The 25,137-nt window shown below is 41.0% G+C and overlaps 1 protein-coding gene across 9 annotated transcripts in view; it reads right to left on the reverse strand.

Moving 5' to 3' along the window:
- Positions 1-25,137, reverse strand: part of pde3b (phosphodiesterase 3B) — a 272,093-nt gene that overhangs the window by 54,886 nt on the left and 192,070 nt on the right. For all 9 annotated transcript variants that reach the window (XM_068046307.1, XM_068046305.1, XM_068046306.1 and 6 more), the window contains 2 exons: positions 17,334-17,591; positions 15,281-15,438 (listed from right to left, as the gene is read on the reverse strand). In XM_068046307.1, coding sequence (XP_067902408.1) covers positions 15,281-15,438; positions 17,334-17,591 — 416 coding nt within the window. The remainder of the gene's footprint in view (positions 1-15,280; positions 15,439-17,333; positions 17,592-25,137) is intronic.

The following is a 25,137-nucleotide window of genomic DNA, read 5'->3' on the forward strand; positions in this document are numbered from 1 at the left end:
CAGTTTCCTGGTCCCAACCGCCTCCTCTTCACTATGGACGTCCAATCGCTCTACTTCTCCATCCCCCACCAGGATGGTTTAAGGGCTCTCCGCTTCTTCCCTGAACAGAGGCCCAACCAGTCCCCATCCACCACCACCCTCCTCCGCCTGGCTGAACTTGTTCTCACATTGAACAACTTCTCCTTCAACTCCACTCACTTCCTTCAAGTAAAAGGTGTTGCTATGGGTACCCTCATGGGTCCTAGTTATGCCTGTCTTTTTGTGGGATATGTCAAGCATTTGTTGTTCCAGTCCTACTCAGGCCCCCTCCCCCAACTCTTTTTCCGGTACATTGATGACTGTATCGGTGCCATTTCCTGCTCCCACCCCGAACTGGAAAACTATCAACTTTGCTTCCAATTTCCACCCTTCTCTCACCTTTACATGGTCCATCTCTGATACTTCCCTTCCCTTCCTCGACTTCTCTGTCTCCATCTCTGGGGATAGGTTGTCTACTAATATCCATTATAAGCCCACCGACTCCCACAGCTACCTGGAATACACTTCTTCACACCCTACCTCCTGTAAGGACTCCATTCCATTCTCCCAATTTCTCTGTCTCCGACGCATCTACTCTGATGATGCAACCTTCCATGACAGTGCTTCTGATATGACCTCCTTTTTCCTCAACCGAGGATTCCCCCCCACTGTTGTTGCCAGGGCCCTCAACTGTGTCCGGCCCATTTCCCGCACCTCTACCCTCACCCCTTCCCCTCCCTCCCAGAACCGTGATAGGGTTCCCATTGTCCTCCATATCCAAAGGATCATTCTCCGCCATTTCTGCCACCTCCAGCATGATGCCACTACCAAACGCATCTTCCCCTCCCTTCCCCGTCAGCATTCCAAAGGGATCGTTCCCTTCCCCGTCCCATGGCACCTTTCCCTGCAATCGCAGGAGGTGTAATACCTGCCCATTTACCTCCTCTCTCCTCACTATCCCAGGCCCCAAACACTCCTTTCAGGTGAAGCAGCGATTTACTTGTACTTCTTTCAATGTAGTATACTGTATTCGCTGCTCACAATGTGGCCTCCTCTACATTGCAAAGACCAAACGCAGACTGGGTGACAGCTTTGCGGAACACCTCCACTCAGTCCGCAAGCAGGACTCTGAGCTTCCAGTCGCTTGCCATTTCAGCACGTCCCTTGCTCTCACGCTCACATCTCTATCCTGGGCTTGCTGCAGTGTTCCAGTGAACATCAACACAAGCTCGAGGAACAGCATCTCATTTACCGATTAGGTACACAACAGCCTGCCGGACTGAAAATTGAGTTCAATAATTTCAGAGCATGACAGGCCCCATTTTACTTTTATTTTTAGTTATTTTTTCTTTTTTTATATTTTTTACAATTTTTTTTTGTTTATTTCATTTCATCTTAGTTTGTTCAGTTTGCTTACCCACTGTTTTTTTTCATGTTTGTACTTGCTGCTCTTCAATCTTCAGTCCATTAACACCCTATCCGTACTAATGCTTTGTCTTTCAACACACCATTAACATATTGTTTGCCTTTGCTCCATGACCTTTTGGTCAGCAATGTAGCCTTGTCCAATCAACACCTTCTCCTTTGTTATCTCTTGCCCCACCCCCGCATTAATTGCTTATAACCTTTGACATTTCTAATATTTGCTAGTTCCGAAGAAGGGTCACTGACCTGAAACATTAACTCTGCTTCTCTTTCCACAGATGCTGCCAGACCTGCTGAGTAGTTCCAGCATTTCTTGTTTTTATTTCAGATTTCCAGCATCTGCAGTATTTTGCCTTTATTTTGATTCTGAAATAAAGTCATGCAGCATACAATATGGAAGGAATATCTCTATAACTTGCCATTCAGACCCATCTGCCAAGAATGAGGCATATTAATCTTGCCACATGGACATTAAATTTCAAATTGTTGCTGGGAAGAAGAGAAGGCCTGTTACAAGGGGTTGCCATGCCACTGGCTGGAAAGACATTTTTGCATATTAACAGACAGTGTTTGTAGATAAAAGACCATTTCCTGACACACACAATACACAAAGCCAGACGTGGTTATACCAGTCGGACACGTGACGACCCTGCTGGCCAACTTGGGGAGTTTTAAATTGTAGAGACAGTGTTTGAACTGGCAGAAAGCTCTTTGCTCCTGGATTGAAAAGACCTCTCCTGGCTGGCTCACCACAGCCTCTCCTGTCTGCTCCCATCTCCTTCTCATGGAACTCCAAAAATCGACTGAAGACACATGAATCCCAAAACAGAAAAGTCTCCTACAGTGAACAAGGTTGAAGAATAATACTGGGCCCCAACGAAAAGCAATATCCACCTACAACCATGGACTCGACAGTGAGCTTGAAGAACCATAGCAACTCTTCAGATATTGCCTCAAACCTTTCCACTTTAATTTTTCTTCTGATCATTTCTGTCTCTATTTGCATGTGTGTATCACGTATGCATGCTAGCGTGGGCGCGTCGTGTATTCGTAGGCGTCAACTGAATCAGAATTTGAGTTGAATAAAATTTCACCCTTCTTTTTAAACCTAAGAAAGCCTGTTTGTGCTCATTTCTTTGCCTTATAATTGGAAAGCGGTGAACAAGGATTCACCAAGGGGGAGCTAAAAACGCTTTTTAAAAATAAAACCCTGTTGCAGTAAGACCAGGTGAAGGCTGAAAGGGAACCCTAGACCTCTATCTTAGCTGGTCGTAACAAACTACATAAGGTATAAACCTGGAAATAAATCAACAGCATCAGTATTTAGTGCACTTTCACATGGTATACATGTTGATATCGATTTCATGAAACAACTTCCACATCCCATCATATTCTAATAACTGGAAGTATTTTTTCTTGGAATACTTTTTGGATGAGAATGCTGAAATTATAAATACTTTATACCCACCTTATACAGGGTACTCCACTAACTACATATACCAGTCCACAAAGGAATATAGTACAAAACAGAAAATATTATGATTTACCTCCAAATTGTGGAGTAAAAATAATACAATTTTGCTACACTGGTGTTAGAGGTTTAATTGTGGGATAAAAGTCAATCCTTACTAGTGGTATCCTCCACTAATCCTTCTCTTTGCTCCTTGGAGAGGCTTCTTAAAACCTACCTCTTTGACCAAGCTTTTGGTCATCTGCCCTAATATCTTAAATTTTGTTCCATAGCGGATCTGTGAAGCGCATTGCATTACATTTTATTGCATTAAAGGCACTGTACAAATACAAGTTGTTGTTATTAATGAAAATGAGTTTAAACAAAAAATGAAATAATTTCTAACAACAAAAACCTTCAGTTAAGTTTCTTGTTTACAATTACTTATTCTGGCACAAAATTTTAAATGTGAATCTACTATAACAAACACAAATACTCTGCTCTGCAATTAAAAAAACAATACATCAACATATGGAATTAGGGAATTTCTCTAAATTCAAAGGAAAAAGGTAAATAACCACCTGAATAAATGAATATCAACATCTGATATGCAACTACACAATTTTTAAATGCATAGATAATAAAGGCTCATTTTCTCTTCATTCTACTTATATGTAATTCTGTATGCAGATGTATAGCAGTTATGCACTTGTGCAACTTTCTTCTAAAGGGGTTTATAAATGTAAAACATATTACGAGAATGGTATATACTGATCAATATACTACAGGATATCAGTGTTCCAGAAATACAATCATCTGTCTAGAGTTGCAAGTCCAGTTTCAAAGGTGGCTTTAACTTTTAAAATTTGATTAATTTTGGATGTATGAAAAGTTTCACAGTTTGATCTTGGTGATACGACTCTACTTGTTGGTTGCCTCACTCAGGAGACTGAGTGGGTGAAAAAGTTCACAATACAGTAAATTGCATATGGTCTGTCTAGAAAATAAACCCTATTGGCTGATTTGGCTCTTGTATACTGTGTTTTCGAATGGATACAGAAAAGGCTCTGAATTCAATATGCTCAGTATTTGTGATTTGTAAATCTCTTCCACCCCCTCTACAATCTAGCATAATGCTTTTTAGTTTTTTTTTCAGAAATAGTATAGCATAATGGTGATTAAGGGCATCACTGGATAAATGTACTCACAATGTTTGACAAATTTAACAGAATTTTGTTTGAAGAAATAACCAACTGCAGAGCTGAAAAGAATGTTTAGAAGCGAGGTATATGGATTTTCAGAAGGTGTTCAATTGGGTGCCTCACAGGAGATTTGATGCAAAATTTCTGCCGTATAGTATAGTAAATTAGCAACATAGAAACAGAAGGATTGGCTGACAGAGATTAAATTCTGTGGTTGACAGCACGTTTGAACATGCCCTTTCCATTTCCCACACTTATGCTCTCACCTCTTCCCCTCCTTCTCAGAACCACGATAGGGTTCCCGTTGTCTTACCTTCCACATTCAACAGACCATTTGCCACCATTTCTGCAAACTCCAGTGTGAGGTCACCAAACATATCTTCCCCCTCTTCTCCCAGTATTTTAAAGGGACTGTTCCTTCTGTGACACCTTGACCCACTTCTCAATCACTCTCAAGATCCCCTCCCTTCTCATGCAAGCCAAGGAGATCAAACGCTTGCCCTTTTACCTCCTCCCTTCACACTGTTCAGGCCCCAAATACTCCTTCCAGATGTACCAGTAATTTATTTGTACTTCTTTCAATTTAGTACATTGGATTCACTGTTCACAATGCAGTCCCATCTACAATAGGGAACCCAAGTGCAGATTGGGTGACCACTTTGCAAAACACATCATTCAGACCACAAGCATGACTCTGAGCTATGGGTTTCGTGGCATTTTAATGCTCTGCCCACTCCCATTCTGATGTTGGCTTCCTACATTGTTTCAATGAAGCTCAATGTAAGCTCGAGGAACAGCATCTCATCCTCTGGACTCAACACGGAGTTCAAAAATTGTAGATCATAACCTCTGCTCCAATTTTTTCCAGACAGTTGGTGATGATTCTGCTTTTCCCATTTTCACCTCCTCTAGACCCATATTTTGTTTCTTGACCCACCCTATTACCATTTCCTTTTTCCTTGCACCATTATCCCTTTGTCATTTAATCGTTCCTGCCTTCCATCTTATAACAGACTTTCCGTATTATTCTTTACACCCCTCCCCACTTTCCCTACCTCTGTACTTGCTGAAAGCCCGTTACATCTCTAATCCTGTCCTGATGAAAGGTCATCAATCTGAAATGGTAAATCTTGTTTCTCTCTTCACAAAAGCTGCCTGACCTGAATATTTCCAGCATTTTCTATTTTATATGAGAAAATAAAGGGTTATAATTAACACAAAAGCAAAATACTGCGGACACAAACTCAAATAGAAACAGAAAGGCAGCAACTGTGGAGACAAAAACAGAGTTAACGTTTCAGGTCGATGACTTTTCATCAGAACTACAAGAAGTTAGAAATTGAACAGTTTATGAGCAAGTATAGAATCTGGAAAAAAAGTGAGGAGGGGGCATGGAAGAACAATAAGGAAGCTATGTGATAAAGTGGAGGGAAGGATTCATTAAACAACAAAAGTGATGATGGTGCAAGGTGAAATGGGGTGGTAATGGATAATAAAGAACCAAAAGATGTGTCAAGAGGAGGCATAAATGGCAACAGCAGAACCATTACTAGCACCTGCTACCTGAGAAAATGGAGAAAGTGGTTATGATCTGATGTTGTTGAACTCAATCTTGAGGCCCAAATGTTGAGGTCTAATCGAAGATGAGGTGCTATTCCGTGAACTTGCATTGAGTGGAGAGATTTGTAGCACTGGGAAAAGTCTAAGAGAAGAGTTAATAAAAGTTTTTCAAGTTATGATTAATGTGCACTGTCTGGATTGGCAAAGGGTTGAAAAAAGTATACTATCCGGTCAATGCTGGATCTATTTTTTTTTTCTCAGCACATACATGTTTTGGACTTCGACACTGGGAGCGAGACAGTGACACAAAAATAGGGGTTTTTCCAAACAGCAAATCAAACTGTCAAAAAACATAGAAAAACATATTTGCACAATGGGCAGACAAATGCCATATGTAAAGTAAGAGAGAAGTCAGAGAATAAAGAACATGAGTACAGGCATAATGGAAAGATTTTGAAAGGTTTGTACAGTCGATTATGATTACCTACTTGCACTCACATTTTCAAGGAAAGTGATAAAAAGTCAATTACATTTTCACTTTATAAATAGGGGCACAGAGTAGAAAAGCAAAGAAATAATGACAAAGAGAAACATGTCCAATTTTCAGCATCCAATTACAGAAAGGACATCAAAGGCATAGAAGGCTAACAAGGTAGATTTATCAGGATGATGCCAGAAATGGGAAACTATTTATGAGGACAGATTTGAGCTACTGGGACTGTTTCCACTGGATAAAAGGAGGGCAAGGAGGAGAGTTAATGAAAGTTTCTTGCATTATAAATGGATTTGATAAGATAAGTAGAGAAAAAAGTATTTTCTCAGGCTGTTGAGTTAGTGGTAAAGGGGTCATCACTTAAGAAGTGTCACCAAGAGAACAAGCAGAGAAAAATATTTTTTTGGACAGAGTGTTGTTTGAGCAAGGAATTGCTGGCCTTGGATAGTGGCTGAGACAAAGACAAGTTTTAAGGGAAAAATGGTGCTGAATTTTCATGGGCCCCTAAAAGATGGGAAGAGAGGCAGGGGGCTCCATAAAATAGTGACGGGTGGAGTGCCCATCGCCTTCCTGTCGCCATGTGATTTTGTGAGGGGCAGGAAAAGCCAAAGATGGCCTTCCCATCAATAGGCCAATTGGGGCCCTTAACTGGCCAAATAACAGCCACTTCAGGGCCTCGTCCCATCATGGCTGGTATTTTATTCGCAGTTGGTGGGAGCACCGTCACATGGAGAGCTCGCCCAGTAAAACAAAGTGGTCTCCCTGCGGGCTTAATGTGGAGGGAGGCCCTCCTCCATCGGCAATCTGTGGCCCAGAGAGGGACCCCGGTAACAATATATTAAGAAATTATTGCACCAAGAATTAGAAATAATTGCTGCACCTCAAACGATCCTCTCCCACTTTCAGCATTTTCTGTCTCAGGAATTCCTGATAGTAGAAGTTTATACTTAAGGAAGAAGACTTCATTAAGTTTAAGGTAGGAACTTTACGTATTGCCATCTGTGAAGTCACTGAAATGAGGTGCTATTTTTCTCTCCAATAAATATGCCTGATTTTCAACTGACTTCGATTAACATTTTCTGACACTTGGAAAAGATTATTTTTATTTTGTTCTGCTCAGAATGATATAAACAGAAAACATTTGGATTTAAATATTTAGTCAACTGGCCTGCCAAACACAACAACATAGTTGCAACATTGTCATTTTTATCCTACTCAGTTGGGCTTGCCTGTTGGATAACATTGTATTCAGTGCATTCCCAAAATGTATCCTCTATTTATTCTTTTATACAAAAAGTAACAAAGATATTATCTGAACATGGATTTTCTCAAATGTGTTCAGTATTGAATCTCGAGTAAATGTTTTAGATTGGAGGTTTCAGTTCACAGAAATATTTATAATTTACTTTAACAGATGGATGTGCAAAGGATAGAACAAACATCAACACAGTTTAAATCACCATTTAGTGCAGTAAACATAAATAGCAATTCCAGCTCGAAGAAATCATAAATCTAATACTTTTCCCACATTATTTTTTCTTTAGATATCCCTTTACTGTAAATATTGTGATAATAAACTAGACAGGAAATGCAGAAATGGTCACTGGACTGCACATATTCAAAATACCTCCACGTGTTAAAAAAATTTAAACTGAAATTTCAGTTATGCCCCCTTCCTCCAAAGATCACATTTTCAGGCAACCGCATTTAATAGAAAAGTTAGACAACCAAGACTATGGATTGCTGCATAGTGGCGGAGGCAGGAAGCCTCACAACATTTAATAAGTATTTAGATGAGCACTTGAAACGCCATAGCATACAAAGGCTACGGGTCAAGTGCAGGAATATGGGATTAGATTAGTTGGGTGCTGGATGGCCAGCACAGACATGATGGGCCGAAGAGCCTGTTTCTGTGCTGTGTTACTCTATGACAAGTTTAATAAAATGGATATCCAGCAGGACACACTCCTGCTATGGTACACCAAAGCCAAAGTTAGCTCGCTTGCCATTTCTTTTCATTGTTTCACCCTGAATATTCTAAATAAAATTCAAAAATCATGAGTGATGTTTGATAAATTAGTTCCAAACTACTTACATCTTGTTCTAAAGATAAAATTATGAGTGCTGGTTGATAGGCAGTAGCTGCACTAGTGCAACTGCTGAGAAAGCTATAAATGTCACTTGCATTTTTCACAATCATACGCAGGTGGCGGCCATACTGCCCATCGTGCCTATGTCAGTGCTCAGGAGGAGCTACCGTAGGCCTTGAAAATTGGTCAAGTATTGTTCTATACCCAGCATGCTCTAACGCAGCTAAGATAGGTGCAGAACTTGCTGAAGTAAGCTTACAGACATGTCGAAACCTGAGGTTAAGGGTACATGACTGTTGAACAGTGCACACAAAGAGGAACAAATAACTGACTGTTGAATGGTGCAGATAAAGGCAAGCAAATTAAAGGGAACAAACAATGGGTGTCGCTAACAAGTCGGGACATCTGCTTAGGCAGCTAAACCACTAATGTTTGCTAATCAAAGACGAGCTAATGTTTGGAGCTTCACCTTAAAGACCATGCAAGACACGATCATGTGAGTCATGGGTTGAGAAATGAGCCTTTAAAGAATATACAAGGGTTAATGCTCGAGTATATCCTCGGCAGGAACCTAGGAACAACTCTCGAAGGAAGGACCCTCAGTCCAGAGGCTCAGTGATCAACCGTGACGAGAGACTGATAACCTCTGCGTTGATGGATACTATCTTGTACAAGAAGTGCAACTTGAACTTATTTGGTGTCGAAATAAAACTGTTGTACTAAACTTCTCCTGGTCATATGTTTGTATTCCAGTGTCTGGTGCCTGGGAGTTTGATATAATTGGAAAAGGAGTCAATCTTCCCATCCCGAGTTAAATTAGACACAACAGAACTGCCGTAATTGGCATGATCTTGATAAGAAGCTTGTCATAAGCTCGCAGTATCCGAACTTGCCACCAAAATACAACAGGGGAAGTTAAGGATTCGGGGAATCCTCCAGTGAAAGTCTGCATTAAAGTGGCTCAGTCTCGGCCCAATTGGGAATCGGAATTGAGGGGGTACTTAGAGGATAAGTGGCCCTCATGAACTGAGTTTGCTGTTAAAGCAGTACACGGGTCAGGGATCCATAGGAGTGCAGCATTGGGAGGATGCTCGTACTCACCAGTCTAAAAAAAACCCTAAATTAGCAAAGGCAACGGCGATTGCCACGTGTATGAGAGAATTAGATGAAAAGGAAAGGGAAGTAGAGCAATTAAAAGAACAACTGGCAAAGACGCAAAAGGACAGGGATGCTTGGAAGGAACGGGTCCTCCAGCTAGAAAAGGAGAAGTCGTCGTCCCAGGAAGAACAACAGAAACAATTAGTATTTTTGAGTCAGTTCCAAACTCAGGCTGAAAAGGCTGAACACAGACGTAGTAAGGCTGAGCGAAAAGCTGAAAGGGCTGAAGAACAATTAACCAAAACTGAACAGAAATGTAGCGATCTCCAGATCGCTATGAAGGTCTTACAACAACAGACTGCAGACAACAAACACAATCAGGGAGACCACATTAAGTGTCAACAAGAGATCAGAGAACTGCAGTCTCAATTGTCTGCCCAAGGAGGCATAATTTGTGACTTTGGCGACAGAGAAGACCCTGACGATAACTGGGGGAACCCCAGTGAACTAGATTGGAAACAGCTTGCATGGCGAGCTAGTCAGTATAATGACAATGATGATAGAGACCATTACGGGGACCAGAGAGATTGGGATAATCTGCCAGCACTTGGTAGCCCCTTAGAACCATCAGCCCCATGGCACCCGTAACAACCCGTAGAACAGATGAAGCCCCGGGTGCGATAGGTGAAGGTCAGACCCTGACCTACACCACTCCATACACCATCATTGGCCGAGATGCAGAAGGAGGTCCCTAAGTACAATGGTACGGGAGACCCACACACCACTTTTACCGCCATCACCCAGCTCTGGGCACTGCACGGACCGGATGACTGGGAGGAAGTAAAATTATTGGGAATGTGTGTAGACCCAATTCTGCTCTCCGCACTCCCGCAGCCCCAACATTTAGGGAATGGGACCCCCGACCAAATGAAGACAGCCATTCTGGAAGCGTCGGGCGCCAACAAAAGCGACCCCACAGCTGGCTTGCACAAGTGTAGGCAGAGAGCTAACAAACACGCACTAGCCTTATCCAACCGGCTATGGAGCAAGTTTGACAGAACTTACGGACCCGGATTGGTCAGACAGCATTTAGGGAATATTAATGGACCGAGATGGGTAAGAACATTCATCGCCCACTCCAACGAATCAAGCCAGAATGCTTGTGAATCTTATGACCCTACTGATCAGACCCAACAGAACAATGGGCGCTTGGGAGAATGACTAGAGCCTGGGAACGAGATTGAGCTGAGAGAGAGTAAATCAGGAAGCAAACCCCTGCAGGGCAAACTCCATGCCTCTGTCCCACAAGGACCATCATGGAAAAATGAAGGAGGAGGTCGACCTAACAGAGGACAACCACCCCCATATTCGGGACTATCGCGATTCGGGACAGGCAGGGTGGGGAAGGTCAGCAGGACCCATAGGAAGTACAGGAAATGATGGTGGAGTTTGCTACAACTGTGGAAGGCAAGGGCACTTTGCCAGGGATTGTGATGGCCCGAGGCGACAGCCCCGTTCTAACTCAGAAGGACCCCAGGGTGCAGGAGGGAACCAACCTAGACAACTGCCCTCTAGAAGGCAAAGGAGATTGGGGATCCCAAGGACCCTTTAGGATGGCCCCAATGACGGGCAGCTGGCCAGGCTACCCGGAACTGCCAAATCCTCAACAATGATAGTGTCAGGCCTCACCAAGGGTGTGCAGGGGAAATTGGGATCAATTTGGACAACCTACAGTGACCTGTGGGGTAGGAGACCATCCCACCCTATTTTTATGGGACACTGGAGGATCCAGACTGTTGAATGGTGCAGACAATGGGGAACAAATAACTGACTGTTGAACGGTGCAGATAAAGGGGAGCAAATTAAGGGGAACAAACAATGGGTGTTGCAAACAAGTCGGGACATCTGCTTAGGCAGCTAAATCACTAACGCTTGCTAATCAAAGACGAGCTAATGTTTGGAGCTTTACCTTAAAGACCATGCAAGACACGATCATGTGAGTCATGGGTTGAGCAATGAGCCTTTAAAGAATATACAAGGGTTAATGCTCGAGTATATCCTCGGCAGGAACCTAGGAACAACTCTCAATGGAAGGACCCTAAGTCCAGAGGCTCAGTGATCAACCGTGATGAGAGACTGATAACCTCTGCGTTGACGAGTAGTATCGTACAAGAAGTGAAACTTGTACTTATTTGGTGTCCAAATAAAACTGTTGTACTAAACTTCTTCTTGTCATATGTTTGTATTCCAGTGTCTGGTGCCTGGGAGTTTGACATAATTGGAAAAGGAGTCAATCTTCCCATCCCGAGTTAAATTAGGCACAACACTATCCAATTAGCCCCACTCACCTGTTTCCTCCCCAATGTCCTGCAAATGTTTCCTTTATAAATATCTATCAAATTCTTTTTTGAAAGTTGCTACTAAATCTGTTTCCACTGCCCTTTCAAGCAGTGTATTCCAGATCCTGGCTACGTAAATAAAAATCTCATCTCCCCTGTGGTTCTTTTGCCAATTGCCTTCAATCTGTCTCTTCTGTCAGTAGAAATAGTTTACCCTTATTGACTGTACAAACGCTTCTTGTTTTGAAAGCCTCAATTAAATTTACCATGAACTTTCTCTGCTCTAAAGGAGAACAATCACAGATCCTCTAGTTTCTCTACATAACTGAAACCCCATATCCTTGGTACCATTCTAGTAAATCTTCTCTATACTCTTTCTAATGATTTATCATTCTTCCTTAAGTGTGGTGCCCAGAATTGGACACAATACTCCAGTTAAGGCCTAACCCGTGATTTATAAAGGATTCGCATAACTTCCATGCTTTTATACACTATGCCTCTACTTATTGAAGTCCAGGATTCCACATGCTTTTTTTTTTTATAAAACAGCCTTACCAACTTGTGTTACCACAATCACAATTTGTTTATGTGAATCCCTTGGTCATCTGTTCCTGCACCCCCTTTAAAATTGTACTATTAAATTTATATTGCCTCTCCGTATCGTTTCTTTCAAATTGCATCAATTTTAAATAACATTTGAACTAGATTACTCTCAGTAAATAAGTTCCACTGGTCAGCGCCCAGTGTTGAGGTAGGATGGTGAAGCAAAGCAAAAAAAACACACCCACCTGCTGCGTCCTATAGACCATGCCAACAGTCCAGAATTTCCTGGACAGTGCCTCATTTGTTTTTTTTCTTCCTTACTCTCAGATCAAAAAATTTTGTGCGCGAGTTGCTGGCAGTGGAAGCTGATAATGGCGCAAAAGGGCATCTGAGACCTTGGTGAGTGACAGGTCCAACAGTCTATCTCCTTAACCAATTAAATTTAAGGTTAGAAAGAAAAAACAGAGGAATAAGGGAGAAGGAAACTGGGTGAATTAGATGCAAATCAAAGAGAATTATAAAAAGGAAAAGATCAGATTAAGTGGATTGAAGACAAAAAGGAACAGTAGGACAAAAATTATTTAAATTTTTAAAACTTCTAATAACTATTTAGTACCTGCAGAAATGAAACTCCACAATTTCAACTGTTCCCTTTCTGGGATGGAGAGGTTGAGTAGCATTGCAGGAATACGAATTCTGTCATTAATAAAGTCCATGCATTGTTAAGTACGAGCCCTAACTTCCTGTGGTGAGTTTAATTTTTTTTTAAATATTTTTTTCTTTGGGCCTCCTTATCTCGAGAGACAATGGATACGCGCCTGGAGGTGGTCAGTGGTTTGTGAAGCAGCGCCTGGAGTGGCTATAAAGGCCAATTCTGGAGTAACAGGCTCTTCCACAGGTGCTGCAGAGAAATTTGTTTGTTGGGGCTGTTGCACAGTTGGCTCTCCCCTTGCGCCTCTGTCTTTTTTCCTGCCAACTACTAAGTCTCTTCGACTCGCCACAATTTAGCCCTGTCTTTATGGATATTACTGATAATCATTGTGTGCTACAGACTATGACGTATGGGGCAGAATCATGAAAAGCTATAAAATATAGAGTCTGAGTCATTTATGGCACAGGAGTCCATTCAGTTCTCCAGAGTTATCCAGTCAATCCCACTCCCCCACTGGATCCCCATGGCCCTGCAAGTTATTTGCTTCAAGTGGCCATCTAATTTCCTTTTGAAGTCATTGATTGTCTCTGCTTCCACCACCCTTGTGGGCTGACAGTTCCAGGTCATTACCACCACTTCGTAAAAATGTTCTTCCACATATTCCTGCTGCTTTTCTTGCCCAAAACCTTCAGTCTGTGTCCCCTAGTCCTTGCACCATTAGTTAATGGGAACAGTTTTTCCTTGTCTAACTTACCTAAGCCTGGCACAAACTTGTACAGCTCTACTAAATCTCCCCTCAATCTCTTTTGCTCTAAGGAGAACTACCCTAGCTTTTCCAACTAACCTTGTTGATAAAATCCCCCACCCCTGGAATCATTCTGGTAAATCTCCTCTGCACCCTCTCAAGGAGCCTCATATCCTTCCTAAAGTACGGTGACCAGAACTGGATGCAATACTCCAGCTGGGCCTAACCAGAGCTTTATAAAGGTTCAGCATAACTTCCCTGCTTTTGTACTCAATGCCTCTATTTATGAAGCCCAAGATCCTATATGCTTTGCTAACCATTCCCTCAGTGTATCCTGCCACCTTCAAAGATTGATGCAGCACATGCACCCCCAGGTCCCTCAGTTTCTGCACACTCTATGGAACTGTGCCATTAAATCTATATTGCCTCAATCTATCCCTCTGCCAAAATGCGTCACCTCACATTTGTCAGTATTAAATTCCATCTGACACCTCACTGCCCATTCTGCTAGCCTATGTCCCGTTGCAGGCAGTTCATATCATCCTCACTGTTTGCCACACCTCCAAGTTTGGTATCATCAGCAAATTGCGAAATTCTACCCTGCATTCCAAGATCCAAGTCATTTACATATGGCAAAAAAAAGCTCTGGTCCCAGCACTGATCCTTGGGAAAGACCACTGTCCACCATTCTCCAGTCTGAAAAACAATCACTTATTTTATCTCCTATTCCATGAGCCTCAATTTTGTTAACCAGCCTTTTATGTGGTACCTTATCAAACGCTTTTTAAAATCCATATAAACATCCAACGCATTCCCTTCATCAACCTTCTCCGTTACTTAATTTTAAAATTCAACTAAAATAGTCAAGCATAATCTCCCTTCTGCAAGTCCATGCTGGTTCTCCCTAATTAACTCAAATCTCTCCAAGTACGTGTTGATTTTTTTCCCCTGATGCTTGTTTCTAAAACCTTACCCACCACTGATGTTAAACTAACTGACCTGCAGTTGCTCGGACTGTCCTTGCACCATTTACTGAATAAGGGTGTCACATTCACTACTTTCCAATCCTCTGGCACCTCCCCCATATCTCAGTAAGATTGGAAGATTATGGCAAGCCCGTTCACAATCTCCACCCTAACTTCCTTTAGCAATCAGAGATGCAAGCCATCTGAACCAGATGAATTATCTGCCGTTAAACGTAGACAGCCTTTCCAGTATCTCCATCCTTGTGGACAGCGAGTTCCAGGTCATGACCACCACTTCGTAAAAAAAGGGTGGGGGGGAGGGGGAAGGGATAGAGGGGCGTAGAGGGGGAGGGGGAAGGGATGGAGGGGGAGGGGGAAGGGATGGAGGGGGAAGGGGAAGGCAAGAGAAAGGAGGAAAAATGCAACCTTTTTGTTTGAAGCCACAGGGAACTTGACTGAGGTTTTGTTGTATGGCTAATGGCGGAGCAGCGTAAATTACCCACCATTCTGAGATGATTCGCAACTCATCTGTTATCTCTTTCCTGCCAGAAATTTGTGGGTTATTTACACAGTAGTAAAGACAAGCATATTAAACTCACCATTTATTTTCCCAGTAAATGCTAGCCCATGTTAGTTATGAAAATCAAGCAATTAAACATATCTTAGGTTCTTTTTTTAAACTAGTAAAAATATAATTTACCTCACTGACCCACACTCTGGGTGGGGCTTCATCCCATTGCTTCGATCCCATCTAAGAGGAGCAGGTTCCATTGTTGGCAAACCAGTAGCTGACGTAGTGGTTGTCCACGTTCCTGTGTTCCTTCGAAGTTGTCCAGTTGGTAAACTTCTCCTCAAACGCTAAGTAGAAAAATAAATGAAGTTAACAAATGAATTGAACAAATGGACTTAGCTACAATTATATTGTAATGTACAGCTACACCATGAAACTGCAGAATATAATCTCGTATGCTATTTCAGTCACACACCATGGGGAGCTTGAGCAAAAGTCAACCACTTCTACAGGGGGAAAGACAGGAAAATAAGAGTCAGTTATGCCCAGGCAGTCGTCACTGATGGTGGATGGCCAAAGGAGCTAACAGGGAAAAACATTATTTAGCAAGAGCTCTCACGATAAAAAAATAAAATCTTATCTGCAAACTAGAATTGAAAAGTTCCGTATCTTGATTATGATAGAAACCAGCATTTCAAAATGATTTAATGGTATGAACAAGCTTTCAGATCACCTTATCTATAATCCAGCAAGGCAGGGGAGAAAATCCAAGTTCAAAAATAATAAAATTATGACACAGTTCCATGAACTTTCTGAAAAGTAATTTTCATAGTCAACATTACTACAAGTCTGAAACTTTTAGTAATGCAATATATCTTGTGAATTTTGGACTGAGCAGTGTGAGGAATATTGTCACAAAAAATGGAATACTCCATATAGTCATCATTCAGTGTGTTTTTGGCTTGTGGCCAAGTTCCTTCAGTTTGCCTCAGCAATATATTTAACCTTAAATCAAATGAGCACCTCCACGACACCAGAATGCATTTTGCCACTTCCTCCAATCTACTATGCTGTCTCTCAATGGAGCTGACAATTTAGTACCAGTTTTGTACACATGAATCCAGTTACTAAAAACCAGGTTAATTAGGAGAAACACAGTTAAAGAAAACATGCAAAACCATCTATTATTACCTGATCCCTTCATTTCTCTTTTTTAAAAGAAATTAAATTGCAGGTGCAGGTATGACAATTAGTATTAGTATTGTTCATTTGAAATAATGCATTTCAAACCCAAGCTGAACAGGTTAGCTAAAGGAATACGGGAAATGGAAATGAACAATACCAGGAGTGCAAAACAGACTGATAGCCAATCAGTAGCCCGTTTTACACCCTGCATGATTTCCATTTCCTTTGCCATTGACTTCTCGAGAAGAAAATCAAGTGCAGTATAGGACAGGCTGTTGATTTGCTATCAACTTGTTTTATGCTACTGGCATTGACTAATTTTACCACCACTGTTCCTTCCAAACGTACATGACTTGGCACTGCTCATAATCATAAATATGTATCATGTATATCACATGTTTATCACAAATTCATTAGTATTGTTTGGTGGGAATGGAACATTGCCCTTGTTGAAGTTTTTGGCCACAAATTTTATAGAAAAAAAGAAACCTTTGAAATGCAATAAAAACACTGATAGCTAAGATAGCCTTTACATGCTGTTGCGCCAGCATCTTTGGAATCTCTACCCCAAAGGGTTGTGGATGCTCCATCATTGAATACATTTAAGACAGGGATAGGGAGATCTTTGGTCTCTCAGGGAATCAAGGGATATGGCGAGCAGGCAGGAAAATGGAGTTGAATCCTAAGATCAGCCATGATCGTTTTGAATGGCTGAGCAGGCTTGATGGGCCTTATGATCTACTCCTGCTCCAACTTCTTGTGTTCTTGTGTGTTCTTTTACTAATATTCTGCAATTTATCAACTGCCTTTTTACCATTTGCCCAACTGATAAATTAGTACTTATTTAAAAATAACCGCACAGGTCTTACCATTGTTTACCGCCAGAAGCTCATTGGAGACAAATGCATATGAGCAGCTTCAAAGAACACACGTGTGTGTGACAAAACCATTCAAATTAACAGAAAAGCAACATCTCATTCTGCTGCACTGTCCACACAATGGTACAAACAGAATTCCTGCAGCTCATGTCAAATTTTTTGCGTTACAGTCATCTAACCTTTGGAAAAATTCTTTCCCCTTTTTCCGATAAGTCCTCCATTTCTGCACAGGGGTAAGAGTCAGAGAATGATGTAAGGGGATTCACTCTTGGTCTATGTGTATTAGAGAATGTGAGCTGGGACGCAATCAGGCTGCTGATGGTTCGCAGAGAAGAGATGATATTGGAAGAGAGGGACGGGTCAGCAAGAAGGTCTGTTACCAGGCTCTGTGCCTCACCCATAACAGCAGGATCCACGCCACACCCACCATGAGAATTCTGCAACAAAACACAAGATTATGACTTTGAAAATTTCCAGAATATATATTCTGTTATGTTTACTTTCTCTGTTGGTACTTGGTTTGCAGGATTTCAATGTTATGGTTAAAATTTGCTACATTATGGATATCCAAATCTGTTGATAGAAATTCATTATAAAAAAAAACTATTACAACTAAAATGAAACATTTTTTTTTAAGTATGCCTGACAAGTATAGGACAATGTTTAAGAATAAATTCACAAGCACTTAGAAAAAAAGCTATCATTCTCCATCTTATTAAGGTAGATGTTCATTTGGATAGTTTAAAAATTTAGTATTTTAATTTTACCTTTAACTGCCAGTATAAATTATTTCATTACATCAAGCATTTCTCCAATACTGTGTACCATATCCTTCAGAAAGCAAATATTTAGTAAAATTACATCTTTGGTTCCTTAGGAAGACATCAGTTTTGTTTTTAATGTCTCCTTAACATTCATGTGTCGAACTGAAGAAAACTCATGAAAACTCCTTTGACAGGACCTACCAAACCCGCGACCTCTCCCACCTAGAAGGACAAGGTCAGCAAATGCATGGGAACACCACCACCTGCAAGTTCCCCTCCAAGCCACATACCATCCTGACTTGGAACTATACCGCCATTCCTTCACTGTCGCTGGGTCAAAATCCTGGAACTCCCTTCCGAGCAGCACGGTTGGTGTACCTTCACCCCAAGGACTGCAGCGGTTCAAGAAGGCAGCTCACCACCACCTTCTCAAGGGCAATTAGGGATGTGTAATAAATGCTGGCCGAGCCAGCGATGCCCACATCCCATGAACGAATAAAAAAAAATTTAGAATTTCTGTTGATTTCTCATTTTATGATATTTTTTTTAAAATTCAACAAAAATCAGAAGTGACCATTTTGATTGATGTAAAAGTGAGTCGAGACAGCGAGATTGATTTTCCTCTGCTTCATGTGCACCATTCCCAAGCATGAGAGAGAAGATTTGAGAAATACCTATATCACTAGGTCTCTCTCTCTCATTTGTACTTAAACATTTCTGGAACCAAAAGGGAAGGGGTGTGAAGCTCAAATCAGAAACAGACAGGGGTATTAAAATGGCAGACAAATGACAAAGTCATGCCTCCAGTGTGAAGACTACACATGGAAAGTGAGTGCCAGATGTATTAGTGCTGGTATCAAAAATCTGAAAATGAGCAGCAAGCAACTTCATCAGTTCTAAGATAAGTAAACCTTTGCTATGCTTGGGCACAGTGAGGCAGCACACGAGTGGAATATTTAGGTTCTGTATTTGACAGCACCCATTTGACCAAAATAACCCTTTAAACACCTGTTGCAGCATAAGTTCAAATAAAGAAGATTTTGCATTGATAGATCGTGTTTCATGACCTCAGGATGTTCCAAAGGGCCTCATAGCTAATGAAGTACTTTTGAAATATAGCCACTGTTGGAATATAGAAAAACACAACAGCCAAGTTTTGTAAAGTAAGATCCCACAAACAGCGTTTAGATAAATGAGCAAATAATGTTTTAGTGGTTTATATAAGGAATAAATATTGGCCAGGACACCAGAAAAACTCCCCTGCTCATCTTCGAAAAGTGCCCTAGGATCTTTTGCATCCACCTGAGAAGCCATATGGATCCTCAGATTAACCTCTCATCTGAAAGACAACACCTGATAATGAACAAATAATACCACATATTAGAAAATTGATACTAATCTGAAAGTTGTTTCATTCAGTGCATGTTATGAGCAAGTTATGGCACCGCAGGACTTGCAGAAGACTTGAGCGTATGCCAAATTTCCCATTGTTGGAGATGACTGAGACCGAATATATTAAATGCATTACAATTATACCTTTGCAGTCAGTCATTTTGATATTCATGTATCTGCAGAAATGTTGGAAATTTCACATCTTAGTTTGAACCAAAATATGTTGCAAGAAAATCAAGTGCAACAGAAATAAACAGCACACCCCAACTAAAACAATAACTGTAAAAAAAAAACCTCTTTGCAAATTAAGCTTGTATTCTTTTGTCTTTTTACCTTGACATACACAAATGTTGGTATTTTTAAGCACAATATTTTGATGTAGTTTTTTTTTTAACAGGTTACTGTGACAAGTTACAGGGAAAGACAACCAAACTTTCCGAACTGTAGCTGTTAATGCTTTGAAAATAAAGTGAAATTAGCCAAAAGAAATAGACTTTAAGAATAATACAATAGATTTGTCGCCCCCATAGCACAGAGCCAAGCCTGCTTTTGTGTTGCAACTAGAAAAGGTGTCCACCAAAAGGTACTTTTATATTAGTGCTCAGATTCTGGAAAAGCAAGCAGTATTATGGAAATTTGTGACATCAGATCATTATTTTACCCTCTACTGCACTGTGTCGATGTTGGACAGCTATGAAAAAGTACTTGTTTTCACCTTTTCCAATCATATTCTTGGCTCCTGGATGCCACAGGAGGTGTGCAACTCACCTGGTTAATATTCAAGCCTGTTAGAAGTAGTGGGGTACCAGGTTACTGGTGTATAAAAGTTTCTTAGGCTTCATTGCAAAGTAACTTAATATCCCTCATCACCACTGGATGACTACTCATCATTCAGCACTGCAAATGAATTACAGGCTTCCAATGCAAAGCTAGTAATCAGGCAGCTTACTGACATGCAAGATTATAGTCAACTTAACCAAATGTGTTGATGGTAAGACTCACCTGCTTTTATTTTAAGATATTTCCCATCTTCCCCTTTGGCTTCCTTCTGTGATACATTATCCCTGTCTGAGAATATTATTGTGAAACCAGTCTCTGAGATCTCTAAGAGCAGAACAAGGTAACTAATTCTCCAATTTTCCAGGGAAGAATCACACATGGTCTCTATTTGGCGTCTGCTCTCACAGCAAGCCACCTGAGATCCTCTGCCTGTAGAAGACCATTGCTGTGGGCTCATGTTTTACAACTCAGGGGCATAAAGGACAAAGATTCCAAAGCACCATTCATATTGGGTGCCCGAACTCAAGAAGACGACACAAATCATTATCAGTTAAAAGAATAAAAATTATTTTGAGTAACATTATGAACCTCGTCATCACAGTATTGTATATGGCATTCTTGGAATAGCTGATGCTTTACAAGGCCCATTTTCTCAGCACCTTACTGTGCGGCTGTGAAACATGGGCAACTTACAGCTACTAGGAAAAGCAGCTCAATAATTTTCATCTTCGTTGTCTGCCACACATTATGAGTATATCCAGGCAGGACAAAATCACAAATGTGGCAGTCGTCTTTAAAGCAAAGCTCACAAGTATGTTGGCACTAATCAAACAGAGGCAGCTTAAGTGGATAGGACACGTCCGCAGGATGGAAGACTGTCTCATATCCAAGGACCTTCTCCATGGTGAGGTAGCCAGGGCCGGCACCAGCTGGCGAAAGAGGGAAATGGACTGGTGTGCAATACCATGATGAACAGTTGCTACAGCAACTTGGCAACAGGTGCCAATGTCAAAAACATTAACGCACAGCGTCACTTAGCAGTTTCACATGCAGCACTTGTGGCAGAACCTGTCTCTCAAGGATTGGCCTTCAGAGTCATCAGCAAAGGTGCACCAAGAGAAGACACACCACTAAAATGGACTGCTTGCTGCGTGTCCATCGTCTTTCGTAGATGGAAGGATACCAGCCAACCAACCAACTCTTGGAACTGCAACATTTTTGAAAGACAACATGTACAACATATTTTACAACTAAGGATACAAATTTTGATCAATGAATTTTACACAGTTGTTGGATAAGGAATGTGCTTTCAGAAATAGTTGCGGAAGTACAATTCAAAATAGCTTTTAAATATAAATGGATGTTGTAAAAGATCAATTTAAATCTTATGAGGAGAGGGTAAAGGGTGGAACTAAGAGTCGGACCCAGGAGAGCATTGGATTCTGAGAGGTTTTGTTTTCTCACTCCAAAAAACAGCTGTTAATACGAACAACTCATCCAAAACTTTGCTGCCAATATCCTATCCTGCAGCAAGTCCCACTCAACTATCACCCATGTCCTCACTGACCTACATTAGTTTCTGGTTCCCCAGTATCTCAAATTTACAAATTTCATTCTCTTGTTTCATCCCTCCATATCCTCTTCCAACGCAATTATCCTCCTCCAGTACTAATTCCTGGCCTGCTCCATGACATAGCTTATATAGTCCATAGACTGTTAAAACTGAAATTTGGTAGCAATGTATCACTACTTCTGAATTTAGTTGGTCCTTTCTTGGTAATGTTTTGAATTAAGGGCTTTGCCCCTACAAGGATGCTTTAAAAAATTTTCAATGAAAAAAAGTCAGTTTCTGGAGCAAGATATATAAGTAAATCTTCACGATAAAGCACTGAAATGTATTTAGCTTTACAACCCACACATTAACAGTCCAGACAGGTACAATCAACATGTGAATGATTTATATGGCACAGTGGCGCAGTGGTTAGCACTGCAGCCTCACAGCTCCAGGGACCCGGGTTCGATTCTGGGTACTGCCTGTGTGGAGTTTGCAAGTTCTCCCTGTGTCTGCGTGGGTTTTCTCCGGGTGCTCCGGTTTCCTCCCACAAGCCAAAAGACTTGCAGGTTGATAGGTAAATTGGCCATTATAAATTGTCACTAGTATAGGTAGGTGGTAGGGAAATATAGGGACAGGTGGGGATGTTTGGTAGGAATATGGGATTAGTGTAGGATTAGTATAAATGGGTGGTTGATGGTCGGCACAGACTTGGTGGGCCGAAGGGCCTGTTTCAGTGCTGTATCTCTAATCTAATCAGATCAAGAATCATGATGCTCCAATGAGTATTAGATGTGCATCTGCCCATACAAAGTTCAATCTGTTCTTACAAATAGTTAACCATTTTTGAAATCAACCAATCATAAATTGGCCAGCTTTGGCTGGGAGCCAATTCCATGTGTTCACAACCTTGTGGCAAGAAAGAATTCTAATTTTTGTCTCATGTGAAGCAGACTAATTTTTGCTTGTGTCCTCTAATTCTGAAATAAAAAAGTAAATAAAATAACTTGCTGACATTCACATTATTTACACCTATAATAGTTTCAAAAAGTCAAATCATGCTCATTCTTAATATTCCTTTTCCAATGAAATAGTAGTTTGCATCTCTTGATAAACTGAATTCCCATTCGCAGTACTTCTGCTGAACTCTCCAATTTACCCAGGCATTTTTGAAGGCCGGGTATCCAACATGATACAACAAATTCTAATGCAGCTTCACAAAAGGGTTTTATGGAGTTAACAAAGCTATATTATTATTGCCTGTTACAACTTAGGACAAAAATGTTCTTGATTAGCCCCTCACAATGACCTGACAAGTGCAATATTCAACAGTCACATACCAAACTTGCTTGATTTTCCATCTTTATAAAACAGAACCCTATTGTGTACAGATTAACAATTAATTTTGCACTGCCTTTATCTGTTCACATTAAAGTAAAATACATCTACGACTTATGAGCCAATTCACTCAACGTCGCCAGTTCTTTTTGAATGTTATCAATCTCTGTTAATCATCTGGCCATATAAACTCAGTATGATCAGCAAACAGTATGGCAAGCTGGACCCTCCTTCATATCATTTCTGCAGGGCATGAAAAAGGGCTTGCAAAGGACCCCTTTGAAGCTCCGTTCGTCACTGCTCCCGCAGCTAAGCTTTTTCCATTGATCATTATCTATTTTCTATTGTTAAGCCATTCAGCTCATTTCGGTAATCATTTTCCTGCATTGTATTCTTCTTGACTAAACCTCACAACTGAAACTTAATAACTTCTGAAAATCCAATAATATACACTAGATATCCAATTCGAAAGACTAGATAATCTTCATTGACTGATTTGGTAAATTTCTCAAAGAATTCTAGTAAATTTGTTCTGCATGACAAACTGTTTCTAAAACCTGAGTCCTGATGAAGGGTCACTGACCTGAAATGTTAACTCTGCTTCCCTCTCCACAGATGCTGCCAAACCTGCTGAGTATTTTAAACATTTCGTGTTTTCATTTCAGATTTCCAGCATCTGCAGTATTTTGCTTTAATTATGTTTCTAAAACCATGCTGATTAAATTTTATGGCCTCTCCACCCTTTGAAAAATTTTGCGCTGGTAATAAGGTATTTGACCAATGATTACCAACTCATATACTGATAAAGGGTATGAAATGGCAACCAAAGGCAAACACATGCAGATTATTGTCAGTCTGAACTATGCATGTTTTTCAAATACAAAAATGTTTATTTGGCACAAAAACTGCATTTCCAAACAAAGGATGCAATAAATGCACTAGTAACCTCAAAAAGGTGCTGAAAATGTTAAAATATGATGCAATAAACATTGACCCACTGACAAAGGAGGTCATAAAGGATGTCCTTCCAGGAGCAGAGAGCAGTCGGACCTGCGTGAGAACACCTAGAACCAGGAGCAGATAAATTCAGCATGAGACTCGGGGCCTTCACTTACCTTCCGGGAGCGGAGAGCAGTTGGACCTGCGCTTATAACAGTCAAGGGGCGCCGGAGTTTTGCAAAAAAAAAGTCAACAGTGACAAGACAGGAAAGCTGCAAGGTGGTTGGTTGGTGAGCTCACTAAGTAACTGAAGTAAAGAGAAAGGTCAACAGTTCTTTTTTTTAAATAGTAGGTAGTGGTTTTTTGGGTTTTTTTTTTTAAGGAATCAAGGTTCCTAGTGTAAATAATCTAATTTTGGGGTATTTTAAGGGAGTAAAAACAAACAAAGTGACATCTCAGGAAAACTAAGTTCATTGGTTGTTAAGAATCTGCTAATTTGAATTACCTATTCTAAGATGATTTCAGATTAAAGGTGAATAGCAGAAATATTTTACAGATTAAAAACTAAAGACCAGTCGGAAATTTAAAAAACGAATTAAAATCTAATTAAATAAAAGAGATGCAGGGCCAGACGATGTGTTGTACCTGCATGATGTGGGAGCTGGTGGACCCCATTGTGGTTCCTAGTGACCACATCTGTAGCAAATGTTGGCTGCTCGAGGAACTTTGGCTCAGAGTTGATGAGCTGGAGTCTGAGCTTCGGACACTGCAACACATCAGGGAGGGGGAAAGTTACCTGGACGCTGTGTTTCAGGAGACAGTCACACCCCTTAGATTAACTACCCTGAATTCGACCAGTGGTCAGGGAAAGGACGGTGTGACTATGAGTGAGGCAGGTAGAGGGATCCAGGAGGTAGTGTTGCAGGAGCCTCAGCCCTTGTCCAACAGGTTTGAGATTCTTGCTCCCTGTGTGGACGAGAGCAAGGACTGTAGGGAGGATGAGCAAACTGACCACAGCACTGTAGTACAGGGAGTCATTCAAGTGGGGAGGAGTAAAGAGAAATGTAGTCGTAATGGGGGATAGTATAGTTAGGGGCATAGAGACTGTTCTCTGTGGCCAGGATCGAGAGTCCCGAAGGCTGTGTTGCCTACCTGGTGCCAGGGTTCAGGATATCTCATCTGGGCTGCAGAGGAACTTGGAGTGGGGGAGAAAGATCC

The sequence above is a fragment of the Heterodontus francisci genome, chromosome 14, assembly GCF_036365525.1.
Source record: "Heterodontus francisci isolate sHetFra1 chromosome 14, sHetFra1.hap1, whole genome shotgun sequence".
In the NCBI taxonomy this organism is placed as follows: domain Eukaryota; kingdom Metazoa; phylum Chordata; class Chondrichthyes; order Heterodontiformes; family Heterodontidae; genus Heterodontus; species Heterodontus francisci.